The 16,648-nt window shown below is 39.0% G+C and overlaps 1 protein-coding gene across 1 annotated transcript in view; it reads right to left on the bottom strand.

Annotated features, from left to right (window-relative positions):
* The window catches only part of efl1 (elongation factor like GTPase 1), an 88,727-nt gene that overhangs the window by 32,115 nt on the left and 39,964 nt on the right, over nucleotides 1–16,648 (bottom strand). Inside the window, exon 16 of the mRNA XM_061963857.2 lies at nucleotides 14,478–14,625. Coding sequence (XP_061819841.1) covers nucleotides 14,478–14,625 — 148 coding nt within the window. The remainder of the gene's footprint in view (nucleotides 1–14,477; nucleotides 14,626–16,648) is intronic.

The following is a 16,648-nucleotide window of genomic DNA, read 5'->3' as shown; positions in this document are numbered from 1 at the left end:
TAATACTCTTGACAGTGGTATACTAATTGTTACCTCTACGGTGGTACTTCAGTTTTAAAACACACCACCTATTATTATATAATGACAATGTGAAAAACGTTTTGGTTTTATTTTTAGATATATTTTGCCAATTTATTAGAAATAAAAAACTAAGAAATCATATGTACATAAGTATTCACAGCCTTTGCTCAGTACTTTGTCGATGCACCTTTGACAGCAATTACAGCCTCAAGTCTTTTTGAATACGATGCCACAAGCTTGACACAACAAACTTTGGGCAGTTTCACCCATTCCTCTTTGCGGCAGCTCTCAAATTCCATCAGGTTGGATGGGAAGCGTCGGTGCACAGCCATTTTCAGATTTCTTCAGAGATGTTTAATCTGATCAAAGTCTGGGATCTGGCTGGGCCACTCAAGGACATTTACAAAATTGTCCTGAAGTTATTCCTTTAATATCTTGGCTGTGTGCTTAGTGTTGTTGCCTTGCTGAAAGATGAACCGTCGCCGCAGTCTGAGTTCAAAAGTGCTTTGGAGCAGGTTTTCATCCAATATGTCTCTGTACATTGCTGCATCCATCTTTCCCTCTATCCTGACTAGTCTCCCCCCAGTTGCTGCAGCTGAAAAACATCTCCACAGCATGATGCTGCCACCACCATGCTTTACTGTAGTGATGGTATTGGTCTGGTGATGAGCGGTGCCTGGTTTCCTCCAAACATGACGCCTGGCATTCACACCAAGGAGTTCAACCTTTGCCTCATCAGACCATGATTTGAGAGCCTTTCAGCGTGCATCCATCCATTTTCTACTGCTTGTCCCTTTTTGGGGTCGCGGGGGGTGCTGGAGCCTATCTCAGCTGCATTCGGGCGCATATTAGGAAATATTAACAAAGGCATTGATTCCATCCGGCCACTGTACCATACAGGCCAAATTGGTGGATTGCTGCACAGATGGTTGTCCTTCTGAAAGGTTTTTCTTTCTCCACAGAAGAATGCTATAGCTCTGACTGAGTGACCATCGGGTTCTTGGTCACCTCCCTGACTAGGGCCCTTCTCCCCCATTCGCTCAGTTTAGATGGCTGACCAGTTCTCAGGAGTGTCCTGGTGGTTCCAAACTTCTTCCATTTACGGACAATGGAGGCCACAGTGCTCATTGGGACCTTCGAGGCAGCAGTATTGTTTCTGTACCCTTCCCCAGCTTTGTGCTTCTATACAATACTGTCTCAGAGGTCGACAGACAATTCCTTCGAATTTATTCTTGGTTTGTGCTCTGGCATGCACTGTCAAGTGTGGGACCTGAAAGGAGGTGAGGTTTTTCTCCTACACGTGTTCATTTATTCTCTAAAAAAAGCTTACCAAATGGTTGTCAATTTTCAAATTCACCATCTTAGATTTATTTTACAGTGTGATTGAAGCAAAGAAATACATTTCCCTCATGGCCACAAGTAGGGAAAGGGAGACATCATGCTTCCTCTGGCTCCTTGCAAAATGTCTATCTTACCAGACATTGTTTTTCCCAAGAACTGATATTATTTTCCAAAGAGGGTTTGGGTTGTCTTTGTCCCATCTTAGTCCGGTTTCCATGGTAACTGCTTCTTCGCTGCCTTATCTTAATGATTATTGCCGCTCGCAAATACCTTACACCCTCATGTCAGGGCTCTATTGCATGTCCCTTTATGTGTGTTACTTTCAAACTAACCATTTACAGTAACACCTAATAATGTACTATAAGAATATATCACAGCATTCAGAAATATAATGGTAAGATCAATAAACTTATTTTATTTGGTGTATGTGTATGGTAGTAATAGGTGTAGTTAGCATTAAAAGTATTCAAATCCTTCAGACTTTATAGACAGGTGTGCGCCTTTCCAAATCATTTCCAATCAACTGAATTTAACACAGATGGCCTGCAATTAAGCTGTAGGAACTTCTCAAGGATGATCAGTTGAACAGGGCTCTGAGCTCACTTTTGATCTTCATGGCCAAGGCTGTGAATACTTATGTACATGTGATTTCTTGTTTATGTATTTTTAATACATTTGCAAAAATTAAAATAAATAAAACCTTTTCACATTGTTATTATGGCGTATTGCCTGTAGAATTTTGAGGACAAAAATGAATTACTTCCATTTTGGAAGAAGGCTGTTACATAAAAGTGAAGCGCTGTGAATACTTTCCAGATGCACTGTATACAAAGCTACATTTTAAATTCACCACTTAACTACGTAGAATATTGCAATATATCACAATAGTGTATATGAATATGACAATATTGTACTGCAGTGACGTGCAGTCACTAGAGGCAGGTGAGGCGGGGCCTCACCTGCCATCATGGAAAGAAAAAAAATGTAAAAAGAAAAAAAAAATTAAATTGTTATATGTATCCAGTGATTATACTATAAAGTTATTTTCCATTTAACTTCACCAGTTTTAGATTATTTTTATTCAAAATCGCTGAATTTTCACATTTGCCGTTCAAATACTGAGAAGAGACGGTGCGGTGAACAGCAGCCAGTTGAGGCACGTCACTCAGTGCCTCAACATGGATTCCGGACTCGGCTAACTGCTGGCCTGCTGTGCAGTGAGACCGTATTGCTATATGAATTATATTATACATTTCCATAGTTTAGTTAGCTGAGGTATATAATGTACAGAGTATTTTGTCAACAACTGTATGTGTGTAACGTATTTCTTGTGCTGAGCGATCATAAAACGGCTGCAAAAGACGCACTGGCTGAGGCTCGCGTAACCCCGCCTCCTGCACCCCCGCCGTAGAATTGTTATATCAACTAAAGCCCACACTTAAACTTTCCACGTGCAAGATTGAATCTATTTAAAAAAGTTATTTCATAAGAAGCCAAAAAGTGCAAAAACAATAATGTTCGTGTTGGAGGAGTTGTGAATGACTGCAGGGCCACAACATTAGGTACACCTGCAGACTGCAGGTGTATCTAATTCACAACTCCTCCAACACGAACATTATTGTTTTTGCACTTTTTGGCTTCTTATTAAATAACTTTTGTAACCTATTTTCATGGGCTTTCTTCTTTGTGATGTTAAGTTCCTGTTATGCGCTGTTACATAGTATATGCCTTGAGCTCTTATTTTGAAGGCGCTAAGAGCGGAAGTGATGACACGGAGTGGAGCGGAGGTTTTTGAAAGAAGGTAAATAAAGTGGTCCTCGTGTAAACTGGAGCCTCCGTGTTTGTTATTTTGTAGTTTCATACAGTATAGGCGACATTTATAAACCCTCGGTTACACTTTTTTAAATAGATTCAATCTTGCACGTGGAAAGTTTAAGTGAGGGCTTTAGTTGCGGCGCATGGGCTTAATTTATAAGCAGTGTTGGGACTAACGCGTTACAAAGTAACGCGTTATTGTAACGCCGTTAGTTTCGGCAGTAACTAGTAATCTAGCGCGTTATTTTTTATATTCAGTAACTCAGTTACCGTTACTACATGATGCGTTACTGCGTTATTTTACGTTATTTTTTATGTAGTATCGGCTACAAACAGAAGATCTGCGCTGCAGTGTCGTGCTTCTGAATCTCTTGTGTCACAAGCGGAGGCGCGCTGTGTGTGTGTGTGTGTGTCTGGTTGTGGGGAGGGACGGAGGGGAGGGGAGGGGGGGTGCGCAATACAACGTAAACCGTTGGCCAAACAAAAAGTAACCACAGAACACTATACGGTATAGTGTTCTGTGGTTACTTTTTGGTTGGCCAAGCGGACGAGACGACAGGCTGTCCTCACTCAGGTCCGCACGGACCTGGAGGGGGCATGCCTTAAATCCGGCTGGAAATCGAGAGAAATTCGGGAGAATGGTTGTCCCGGGGAGAGGCACTGAAATTCAAAAGGGTTGGCAAGTATGAGATATTTTCACTTCTTTTCTTTTGTCGAGCACAAAGAAAAGAACATTTTAGTTAAATGAAAGTTGTGTCTTGGATCAAAGATCCCGTCTACTGCCCAAAACAACAATTCAAATCTGCCTGGTTAGGCTTTGTGTATGTCACGTGTGCCTTCCTAAGTTGAAGCCAGGTTTACAGCTATGTTGTTATTATGCTGTTTGTTACTTATGTATGTTATGTTGCAGCTATTTAAAATAGTTTTGTCAATTTATTCTGGCCTGAAATAAATTGGCCCTTTGAAACATATATTTGTCTTTGTGTGCTGTATGTAGACCACATTGTTTGTGTGTTGTATGTAGACCACATCGCTTAGCAGAGATCAGTGATGCAAATGCATGTCAAGTTGATCAACAGATTGTATTATTCTCCAGTGCAATAACAGTACTGAAATGAAGGCTATAAGGGCATTAATGGGAGCTTTTAAAAAAGAAAATAAAAAAAAAGAAAAAGTAACTAAATAGTTACTTTTCACAGTAACGCATTACTTTTTGGTGTAAGTAACTGAGTTAGTAACTGAGTTACTTTTGAAATAGAGTAACTAGTAACTGTAACTAGTTACTGGTTTTCAGTAACTAACCCAACACTGTTTATAAGTAAAGGTAAGACCATAATGTTTTTTTTATTAAATGTGCTTTTTTGTGTGCTACAGTTTGTATGTGTAAAGTTAAGTTAAAGTACCAATGATTGTCACACACACAGTATGTGTAATGAAATGTGTCGTCTGCATTCGACCCATCCCCTTGTTCACCCCCTGGGAGGTGAGGGGAGCAAGTGGGCACCAGCGGCGCCGCGCCCGGGAATCATTTTTGGTGATTTAACCCCAAATTCCAACCCTTGATGCTGAGTGCCAAGCAGGAAAGAATGCTGGTATGAGCTTTTAAACATAACCCGTTAACTGCTGCCAATAAAATGGTGAATAAGATACTCTTTAGGGTTCATATGTTTGTAAATCTGACTGTGATGAAGTCAGTGCCTCACCAGCCATGAACCTCACCGCACGTCACTGTTGTACTGTATTGTGACTCAAGTATTGTGGTACGTTTCGTATCGTACCATGAAGTCCTTGCCAATACTCAGCCCTATCTCTTTAGTTGTAGTTATGATTTAGATAAATAATAAAGCTTCCTGTCTGGCAAGCTTATAGGTTTTATTATCATAGATGCTTTTTCGCTGACCTCGGGGTCACTAGGTCATTCTTAGAAAGATTAAGTTGTCTGCTTGAAGGTGGTGCAGACAGGGATTAGACACAAACTGAAATTAACTCATGCTCGTTAAAAGGGGAGCAGTGGGCAGCAGCGGTGGCTGCGCCCGGGAATCATTTTTGGTTATTTAACCCCCAATTCCAACCCTTGGTGCGGAGTGCCAAGCAGGGAGATAATGGGTCCCATTTTTATAGTCTTTGGTATGACTCAGCCGGGGTTTGAACTCACAACCTACCGATCTCAAGGCGGACACTCTAACCACTAGGCCACTGAGTAGGTAGTAGTTGTGTTGTACTTGTACAATGACAATAAAGAGCATACCATATCAATTTGTAAAATACTCAAAATCAACTGGAAAACAAACGTCCCCAACCAGCTAGGCCAAATGGACAACTGTCCATCGAGTGAGTCATTATAATATTGATCATGATACGTGCAGCACATCATGCTAGTTAGTACAACTACATACACTGTCGAGCTAGCTCTGTACAAACAAAACATGCAATGTGGGATGATGCTTTACAGATACTGTAATATGACTGTTCATGTTTTTTCAGTCAGTGCAGATTGGTGTCCTATTGCATTGTGTTGTGCATTACAAACTCAAAAGCCATTCTGTTGCTGATGCAGAAGCTAACTTACGGCTAATGGTAAAAAAACGTGTTCTTGTCTCTCATAAGGATTAAGTTAAAGTTAAAGTATCAATAATTGTCAAACACACACTAGGTGTGGCGAAATTTGTCCTCTGCATTTGACCCATCCCCTTGTTCACCCCCTGGGAGGTGAGGGGAGCAGTGGGCAGCAACGGTGCCGCGCCCTGGAATAATTTTTGGTGATTTAACCCCCAATTCCAACCCTTGATGCTGAGTGCCAAGCAGGGAGGTAATGGGTCCCATTTTTATTGTCTTTGGTATGACTCGGCTGGGGTTTGAACTCAACCTACCGATCTCAGGGCGGACACTCTAACCACTAGGCCACTGAGTAGGTTGTAGACGATAGGCTAAATTTAAAAAAGTGCAGATCCCCTTTATTGTTTTGGCGCGGAAGTCTCTCTGCTGTATGCTGTGTTCTGTGATGTGTTCTTCCTCCATGCACATAGTGAGGTGGGGTAGTCACTTGACACAAACTTCAATTCGATGAGTGTGTGAAGCAACCTGTAAACCTTTCCATTTTTGCCGGGAAATAAAATATTCTGTCCTCCTTTCTCAGCGTCTTGTCGATCACATTTCTTCCCCGGATTTTGCTCTCAATGAAAAAATAATCTTCAGCAGTATTGTCAGCGATGCGTTCCATTTGACTCAAGCCTCGGCAACACTCGGGGCAAAACGCGATTATGACAGCAGCGTGGCGAGTTGAAATTTGCGTGATTCTATCAAGTCAACAACTCGAGAAGGAGAAGACATTTCTTCCAAAAAAATACAAACTTTGAGTAAATAGATATTTTCCCAGTTGCAATGGTAAGAAAAAAAAACTGATTTAAAAAGCTGACAGAAATAAATTACTCATTATATAAGCTTCCCAGTCGCAGCTACTTTGCTCAAGAAGCACTGCCAAAACAAATCTTAACACAATCTGAAAGGGTTTTTAGCTGCAGTGGCAAAATTATCACCTGCCACACAGTAACCTGAAGTTGACAGCTTGGTGTTCTGGCTTAAATGTTTAAGGGAACAATGGTCTTCTGAAAAATGTTGAGCTAAAATAACATTATTGTTAAAAGTAAATTACTTTCAAGCTGCTGCTGATGTTTAAAATGTCCTCTTAAACTAGGGACTTTATTATACACGTTGTTTTTTGGTGTTTTAGTTATTGAGGATTTTAGCAAAGATAAAGGTTTGTATTATAGTAGAATTGAAATTGTGCCTATTGTCCACAATCCTAACGAGAGACAAGCTTTCTAATTTGTAAAAATTGGCTTGATCTTGGTGGCAATGCAGCTAATAGGAGCAATCCATTCTGCCTCTAAATCACTTAAATAATGCATCCAAAAAATGCCAACAATACTTTATTTACATTCCGTAACCTGTATAATAACCAAACTGTAGCAACATTGTTTTTGTAAGAGCAACACTGAAGAAATGTTTATCTAGCGTAGTAACACATTGTGTTGTGACCGCATCCTACGGCATTAGCCGTAAGCTAACTATGGCAAGAGGTACGTAAGCTAGCTTTAGCGTCAGCAGTTGAATGTCTTTTGAGTCTGTAATACACATCTGTACTGACTAAAAAACATAAATAGTCATATTACAGTATCTGTAAAGTACAGTATTAGCCCACACTTCATGTTTTGTTTGTAAACAGCTCGACAAGTGTATGTAGTTTTACTAACATGCATGATGTGCTGCATGTATCATAATCAATATTATAGTGACTCACTTGGAGGGATGATGCTCAAAACCGGTTTTCCCGGTTGTTCGATAAGAAAAGAACCGAGTCCTTGGACTCGAATCCCTTTTTGAGAACCGGTACCCGTTATCGAGACCACTATAGTAAAGAAAAAGAGTTGGTTCTTTATTCGAATCTCTGGGAACGAATCCCGTCCCGACAAGAAATGCCCCGTGAGACATCAAGAAATGACGTCACGTAGCTCAGTCATTTGTCACGGTGGGGTGCAGCGTGCTGCGGTTCGTTCCCGGGACGCAAAACTGACGGCTACGGACGAAAGCGTGCAGGTAGGAGATGATTTATTTCTCATAAATCATACACATTACAACAGACAGGAACGAAACAAAAGGAAAGCGTGCCGTTCGCACGAGAAGCTAAAGCAAAAACTTACTTAGCACAGGAATACTAGAAGCTAAGGTAACTTTAGCACAGGAATTATGAGCTCGAAAACCAGAATGCCAACGTAACTGTTGCAAATGCAAACAATGAAGCTACGACGAGTGACCGGAAAAGGCAGGCTTAAATAGAGTCTCTGATGAGCAACAGGTGCGCGTACGAGGCAGGTGAAAATCATAAGTAACCATGGTGACTAAAACAAACCCCCGAAGTGCACAAAACAATGAAGGAAGTCCAAAACTAACAGAACATGACTAAACAAAACATGATCCGACCACATCATAATACATCACAGTTTCATATAATTTCATTTTACAGGAGTAGGAAGAAGTAAAGCTTATTTAATCCTACCCCTTTCCCACTTCATAGCGTTTACAAATATATACATCATTTACTGACCTTTTTATAATAAAATATCTGTGAATTAGTATATATAACAGTTTTGTAATATGTAATTAATTAATTCAGTCATTATTAATATACTGAGATGAAGAATATCTTATTTTCAATAAGGTTGAAAGTATTTCTCATAATTCTTCTTCTTTGTACTTTGTAAGCACTATTCATTTGAACAACCTCTTAAACTGGATCATATCAGTACAATGTTTAACTTCTTTACTTAATCCATTCCATCATTTAATTCCACATCATTTTAGCTGTTTGCAATTTTACCAAATCATCGAACGTTAATATTTTTGACTCAATAAATAAAGTGTTTGTATGTTCTCTATATCCAACATTATGTATCAGTCTAATTGATCTTTTTTGTAACACGGTTAACGAATGTAGCGCACATTTGTAGTTATTTCCCCACATTTCTGCACAATAACTCAGAAATGGTAATACTATAGTAGCGAGCAGTAGAGAATGTGAAGTGATTTGTTAAACCAAATATTGTGTTTCTTTACATAAACAACAACCTATCTGGACTCGATAAGAGAATCGATAAGGAATCGATTCGATAAGAGGATTCGATAATAGGCTCGAACTCAATAATTTTTTTATCAAACATCATCCCTACTCACTTGATAGACAGTTGTCTGTCTGATTCAGCTGGCCGGGGAAGTTTTTAAAGTTGATTTTGGGTAAGCACACTATTTATGTTGCTTGGCGCCAAGTTCCACATTTACACTGTCAAGTCACGCTGGCCTCACTCTCTCGGCTTTCGTCTGCTCCATCGTTTCACCCTTTCTTTGTGCTCGCTTCTATAATCAGCAGTTTATCCTTTGTACATTCAGGTTAAAAAAAGATACGGTTGTGAATTTTCATTTGTTTAGAAATAGTCTTCGTTGTCTGTTACCAAGTCTGCCATGATTAGAACACACCCGTTTGTTTCCGGAAGTATGAAGACACGTTTGTTGCGAAATGCGTAGCTATGGAAAAGGAAATAAATGCGCTGAAAAGAGAAGTTCTGGTAATGCTTAAAATGAAAATATAACGTACATATCAATAAAAACAACATGACACTCATCTTTGAGTTTGACTTGGTCTAAATTCACTTTCCAGAAAAAATATTGCAATATATATTGTATATTAATATACAGCCAAAATATATCAAGATATGAGTTTTGGTCCACATCACCCAGCCCTAATCCAGACTGTTGCAGTGTTTCCATATATTAATTTAGTTGTGGTGGCCTGCCACATCTATATCTGGGCCACTACAGAAAAATGTGGGCGCTCGTTATAAAGGCACTGTCTGTGTAGCCTGTCGTTTTGATTACCTACAGTAAATGTCATTGTAATGCTGCCTCCTAAAGGGGTTGTTTGGAGCCTTTTCGTGGAAAGCTAGGGGGCCCTAACATTTCACGGTGTTGTAAGCATTATATCAAGGCCTCTTCCGACTTTTAACAGGTAATGTTATAACTACGCCCGTACAAAACACACATGCACACGCATTAGCTTTTTGTGCGGACAGCTATCCATCCATCCATCCATTTTTCTACCGCTTGTCCCTCTCGAGGTTGCGGAGGGTGCTGGAGCCTATCCCAGCAACAGTCGGGTCGGAAGGCGGTGTACATTCTGAACAAGTCGCACCTCATCGCAGGGCCAACACAGATAAGGATAGCGATTTTGCAAAGTTTAGCTACAAACGTTAGCTATCATTGAATGTATATTCTATTTTAACAACAACACTGCAAATTGTTAGTTGCGTCTCTTGGTTTAATTTTGTGAATGTGCACACGCTCTCTATGTGTACTTGTGGACGAGACAGCAATGAGCTTGACTGCTCGACAAATCTTTGACCAATACATTTTTATTCAATATGATTAGTAATTGTAATAAAATATAGACACTTTAAAAATATATACAGTATGTTCTGTTAAACGACGAATGGTAACATAAGATCGACGGTGGTGTTCTTGAATTAATTTTTGTTTTAAAAATGTTAACTTTGAGCATGTTGCATACAGCTCTTTTGGTAAATGTTCTGTATTTATATAGCGCTTTTCTATACCGAGAATGATGCCCAACGCGCTTTCTATCATACCTCACATTCACCCATTCACACACACATTCACACACAAATGGCGTAAGCTGCCATGCAAGACGCTAACCACGACCCATCAAGATCAAGGGTGAAGTGTCTTGCCAAAGGACACAACGGCCATGACTCGGATGGGGGAAGCTGGTATTGAACCTGAAACCCTCAAGTTCCTGACATGGTCGCTGTACAATCTGCACCACTTTGTTCTGCATTATAACTCCAATGCTCATCAATATAACGATATATTACAATAGTACTGTGTACATTATGTTTTAGTATATTGAGCCCAGGAAACATCACAAATGTTTTTAATCGCCTGTGCATGCTATAAGACCCAAAAACTCTACCGCTAAACTTCATGTCGGAGAAAATTATTCAAATTTAGAAGATGATGTTGTTTAGCTCTTTGTCTGGGTTATTAAATGCATGACGTGACCAGGGCTGTAACCAGGATTGGACAACTACCAAGGTCAAATATTGGTGGTCCAAGAGAAGCTTTTAAAGGCTAAAATCATGGGTATCGTTTACAGCACGGCAGCGTTGATATCTGTGAACAGAATAATCACCTAACTGACACGACAAGTGACAAATTGGTCGGCACTAGGGATTTATGAGCAAACGGTATAATGATAAACCGCGGGAAAATTCCAAACGGTGAGTAATACCGTTTAAATTTTGAAATACCATAAAACTGTCATTTATTAATGCATTTTAGGCTACACTGCTTAGAGGCTTGGCAGTCCTGCTAAAAGGAAACCGGGGAGGAGAAAAATATTTGATCTTGCAGTTTCTTTTTGAAATTGCAACACGATGTCCTTCACTCAGCTGCTGTGACTGAGAGTTACAATGCAACAGGCGATGTGTAGTGAACGTTGCCACAACTTGTTTATAAAGTTTTGCCGGTTGTTTACTGGAATGGTCACTCGTCCTTTATTTAACTGCTTACTTTGTCAGTGTTCCAATAACGTCAATACTCGCTAAAATGTTTTGTTATGTCATTGAATTGAACACAGGCTGTGTTGTCAATGAGGCACAAAGATTGTGTATTAGATGTGAGAGTAGGGCTGGGCGATATATCGCGGGTTTGTCTGTGCCATATAGAAAATGACTATATCGTGATATTCGAGTATACGTTCTCACGCAGTTGCTTTTAGCTGCTGGCATTACACTACAGGCTCTCTTCGCTCTTTCCTGTGTCTCCTTCTCGCAGACAGACAAGCGCACCTTCTTACATACGTCACATACGTATACGCCCTCGAGTAGCAAAGAGGTAGCAGCATGGATAACGTTAGCTGTGATGCTAGCGCAGCCGTGCGAGTGGTAATACGAGAGAGAGAAGGTGCGAATCTGGTAACAAATGAAGGAGTATTTAATTTCCCCCAAAAACAGCAGGGTGTCCATCGTCTGGCAGTGGTTTGGCTTCAAGTGGGAATATGTTGAACAGACAACCGTAATTTGTCAAGTGTGGGGCAAAAGCGTTGCTCTAAAAAGTAGCATTACTGCTAATATGTAGCATCATTTGAAAAGTCACCTGCTAGAGAATGAAGAGTGCTTACTCCACATGTCAACATCTCCGTTCGGTGCCACACGTCCACACCATCAAAATGCCGAGGCAAACATTTCCAGATCAACACCGTATGAAAAAAATAGTGATTTTTTTAGTTGTGATTTCCTTCTCTGAATGAAAGTTTTAAAGTAGCATATATTAATGCAGTATGAAGAAGAATATTTTAATGTAGACACATAGAATCATCATACTGCTGTGATTATATGCATTAAGTGTTCATTCAAGGCTAAGGCAAAATATCGAGATATATATCATGTATCGCGATATGGCCTTAAAATATCGCGATATTAAAAAAAGGCCATATCGCCCAGCCCTATGTGAGAGGTATCACTCCTGCTTATTTTTTGACCAACCTGTTGCATTGAACCACATGGTGTTGTTGGAGAATAACGCTTGTTTATGCTATCTTCATTAGCCAAACTGCTTTCTGTTTTATATAGATATCAAAAAGTAAACACCAAGTTTGTTACATTACTTATGCTTTTTTTTCATTTCAAAACGTTATTATTTTAAAAACCATTAATGTGACATCGCATTTTGTCAATGTTTTATGGTGTATAGTTAATTAACATATTTCTGATCAAACTCTTAATGGATCTGTCCCGATTCAGCATCTACATCATGGGTGTCAAACTTTGGCCCGCAGGCCAAATTTGGCCCGCCGTGTAATTTCACTTGGCCCTTGAGGCGATATCAAATTAACACTAGAGCTCGCCCGCCGATTATATTCAGCGGCGGTGCCGCGGTAACACCGCATTCACAGCTAATTCTCATACTTGCCAACCCTCCCGGGAGACTCCCAAATTTCAGTGTCCCTCCCAAACATCGTCACGTCCGCTTTTCATCCAGTCCAGCGAATGCTGGCCCAGTCACATAATATGTACGGCTTCAGCACGCACACACACACACGTGAATGCAAAGCATACTTGGCCAACAGCGATACAGGTTACACTGACGGTGCTCGTATAAATAACTTTAACATTGTTAGAAATATGCGCCACACTGTGAATCCACACCAAAGAAGAATGACAAACACATTTCGGGAGAACATGTGTTTGTCATGTGACTGAGGTATTTTAAAAAATACTTTAGTCTATCAAAATATAAAAATAGAGATAAAGGCATTATGTAATGAGAAAAAGCTGACACGCTGATACTATAAATGGAAAAAAAACATTTTTGTATTTAAATTTATGGATAATGTTTATCTATAGCCTTTTGTTTGGATATTACAAATTACATGATGGCGTAGCGTTCACACTGTTTTACCTAACATAATGAATAATCGTGATTAAAACCCATGATTTCAATATTGATTAAAGTAATCCTAAATATTATTTTTCGCCATTATCGTGCAGGCTCTCTGTGTAAGACGATATCTCATACATGAACACTATATGCACAAAAAGTGCAGTTAGATCTTATGGCCATAAGGTGCCATCTTGCACTATTTTTACATTTACTTTTATTGATGTTGTTATTTTGTTTCTGCCATATTACTTTGTTTACAATGCCTGTGTTGCTTTCATATACACATTAAATTTTGTTATTGAGGTACATACATACATTTTGAATGTGTTGTTTGTGGGTTTTTTTTTTAAATAAAACTTGGTTAAAATATTTTAGGATAAGTACTTTTTGAAAATTTTGAGCACAATTAAAAATACCACGAAAATAATGATAACCGTGACAATTTTGGTCACAATAACCATGATAAGAAATGTTCAAACCGTAACATTCCTTGGCGGCAAGTTACATAAACGCTGTCCGCAATCGTATTACACCGATTACACATACATTTTATCCACATCTGTGTAAGCTAATGTTAACTTTATGTTGACAGCTCATTTCGGATCGGATGATGTTAAAAGTATAAGTGGAATTATCTCCTTTACGTTGTCTGGAGTTGTAGCAGGCTGTGCACGACCAAAGATCGTATACTAGAGAGGATGATCTACCGCATGCTGATGCACAGTGCACACAATGTCCTACATAAAGTATATTTGCCTTCAGTCGCATCATCTTCTTTTTGTCACTTGAAAAAAATACAGAGGACATGACTTGAATTGGCGTTACGGCCATGGATGTGACAATGTGTCAATTCAGTGAGCACTCACAAGTCTTGTTAAACATTTAGCATGTTACATGTAGCTTCCTTTGTCGCAAGCAAACTATTTATTTCAAGAGAAAAGGAGGGTGCTAATGGATGTGGAACTAATCTGTATTTTACAAGTTTTCTGTAAACATTCACAGGACAGGGAAGAAAAACGAAGTAAATGCTTGGATTTAAGAACTGCTTGACACTTCTTTGGTAGCAATAACCTGAACCAAATGTTTCTTATAGTCGCAGATCTAGACGTGCAACAATCATAATTAATGTTGTAGTATTCCTCTCTACAAAACTGTTGCAGTTCAAAAATATTCATGGCTTTTTCTGTTCCTTTTTTTGTATTGCTGATTTAAGGAAATACTAAAATAAGTCACAAGTGTACAGGACTTTCTGATGAAAAAGACATTTTCTAAGACAGAATAACACTGACCGGTCTTTAAGGTCGTCAAGGCAGCGCTGGAGATGAACCTCTCCCGCAGTGACCAAAACATGTTCACCCGTCTCCTGTATAAGCACTTCAGCACAGGGGTCTGCCTGGTTCAACAGCCGCATCCCACGCACCAACTTTGGCATCTCACCTGATGCATACAGAAAAATTTAAAATATGTTGACATTGACAGGTTGTCCTTAAAGTCTGGACATAAGTACATTTTAATAATAAACTAATATTAATTAACATTCAGTTTATAAGTAATTGGAAAAAATAAACAAAATAATTCAGTAATTACAAATAATTAAATAAACTAAACAATAGAACTATATCTATAAAAGGGCTGTCACTTGTTAACGCATGCGATTTAATACTGTGAAATAAAATAGATTAATCATGTATAAATGCAAATTAGTAACACAATTTAAGTGAGCACACATTCTACTTTACGTTAACCGCGGATGGTTACCTGCAAGGTGTGGGTTGTTATACGGTCATTGATCAGGTCAATGCATACGACAATGCAAAAGTGGGAGAGAAAACGCAGACTTGTGTACTGACTAAAGATATGGATTGTCAGCATTATATAAATACTGATATCAATATCAATATTCCTTATTAATACCGGTATTCATCGGTACTATATGTAAATGGTGTTCATAAAGATGTGGGGGGAAAAAATAAAATTTCTATTTTTATTTTTTTTGTCTTGTCCAGCTACTGAGGCAAATCATATTGTTGATGTAGATGCCCATATTTACTGTACAGATTTACTTTACAAAAGACAAGGATGGGATACTTCTCTTGTTGCCTTATTTGTATTAGACTTTATTAAATGGATTTATATTAATGTTTGGCGCAGCGAAAAAAAGGAGAACAGAGGGGGAAATTGCCGGGACAAAAGGGGATAAGACAGAGAAACAACAATAACAATAGCAACCACAACAATAACAACAGAACAGCATCAGCAAATACGATATGTACAAATATGATAGTACAAGTGATAGCAGAGAAGCAGTTAATGAAGTAAATATTAATAACATAGAAATGACAATGCACTACAAATGGAAAAATACAAATACCAATAGAAATAGCACAATTGATAATGAATAATAACAATAATTACTAGAGATGTCCGATAATGGCTCTTTTACCGATATCCGATATTCCGATATTGTCCAACTCTTATTTACCGATACCGATATCAACCGATACCGATATACTGTATACAGTCGTGGAGTTAACACATTATTATGCCTAATTTTGTTATGATGCCCCGCTGGATGCATTAAACAATGTAACAAGGTTTTCCAAAAGAAATCAACTCAAGTTATGGAAAAAAATGCCAACATGGCACTGCCATATTTATTATTGAAGTCACGAAGTGCATTATTTTTTTTAACATGCCTCAAAACAATAACAGTGCAATATTTTTTCATAACATGGTCACTCCTGCCTAGTTTCTCTTATCTTCTTATTTTACTGTTATAGTTGTATTCTTTGTTGCTTTTTATTTTTATTCTTATTGTAATATTTTTCTATTCTGTTTCCATTTATACCCCCATTATTTACTTTTTAAATTTGATCTTAATTCTGTACACTGCTGCTGGAATTTTAATTTTCCTGAGGGAACTCTCCTGAAGGAATCAATAAAGTACTATCTATCTATCTTTCTATCCAAACAGCAGCTTGGAATTTGGGACATGCTCTCCCTGAGAGAGACTATGAGGAGGTTGAGGTGGGCGGAGTTGGGGTGGTGGGGGTAGGGGGGTTTATATTGTAGCGTCCCGGAATAGTTAGTACTGCAAGGGATTCTGGGTATTTGTTCTAATGTGTTTATATTGTGTTACGGTGCGGATGTTCTCCCGAAATGTGTTTGTCATTCTTGTTTGGTGTGGGTTCACAGTGTGGCGCATATTTGTAACAGTGTTAAAGTTGTTTATACGGCCACCCTCAGTGTGACCTGTATGGCTGTTGACCAAGTATGCTTGCATTAATTCGTGATGAGAACAGCCGGTAGATATTATGTGACTCGGACGGCACGCACGCAAAGGAAATGCCTTTAAGGTTTATTGGCACTCTGTACCTCTCCCTACGTCCGTGTACACAGCGGCATTTTAAAACATCATACATTTTACTTTTAGAAACCGATACCGTTAATTATGAAACCG

The sequence above is a fragment of the Nerophis lumbriciformis genome, linkage group LG06 (genome assembly GCF_033978685.3).
Source record: "Nerophis lumbriciformis linkage group LG06, RoL_Nlum_v2.1, whole genome shotgun sequence".
Lineage (NCBI taxonomy): Eukaryota > Metazoa > Chordata > Actinopteri > Syngnathiformes > Syngnathidae > Nerophis > Nerophis lumbriciformis.
Note: the sequence above shows the minus strand (reverse complement) of the source record. Positions and strands in the feature narration are given on the sequence as shown.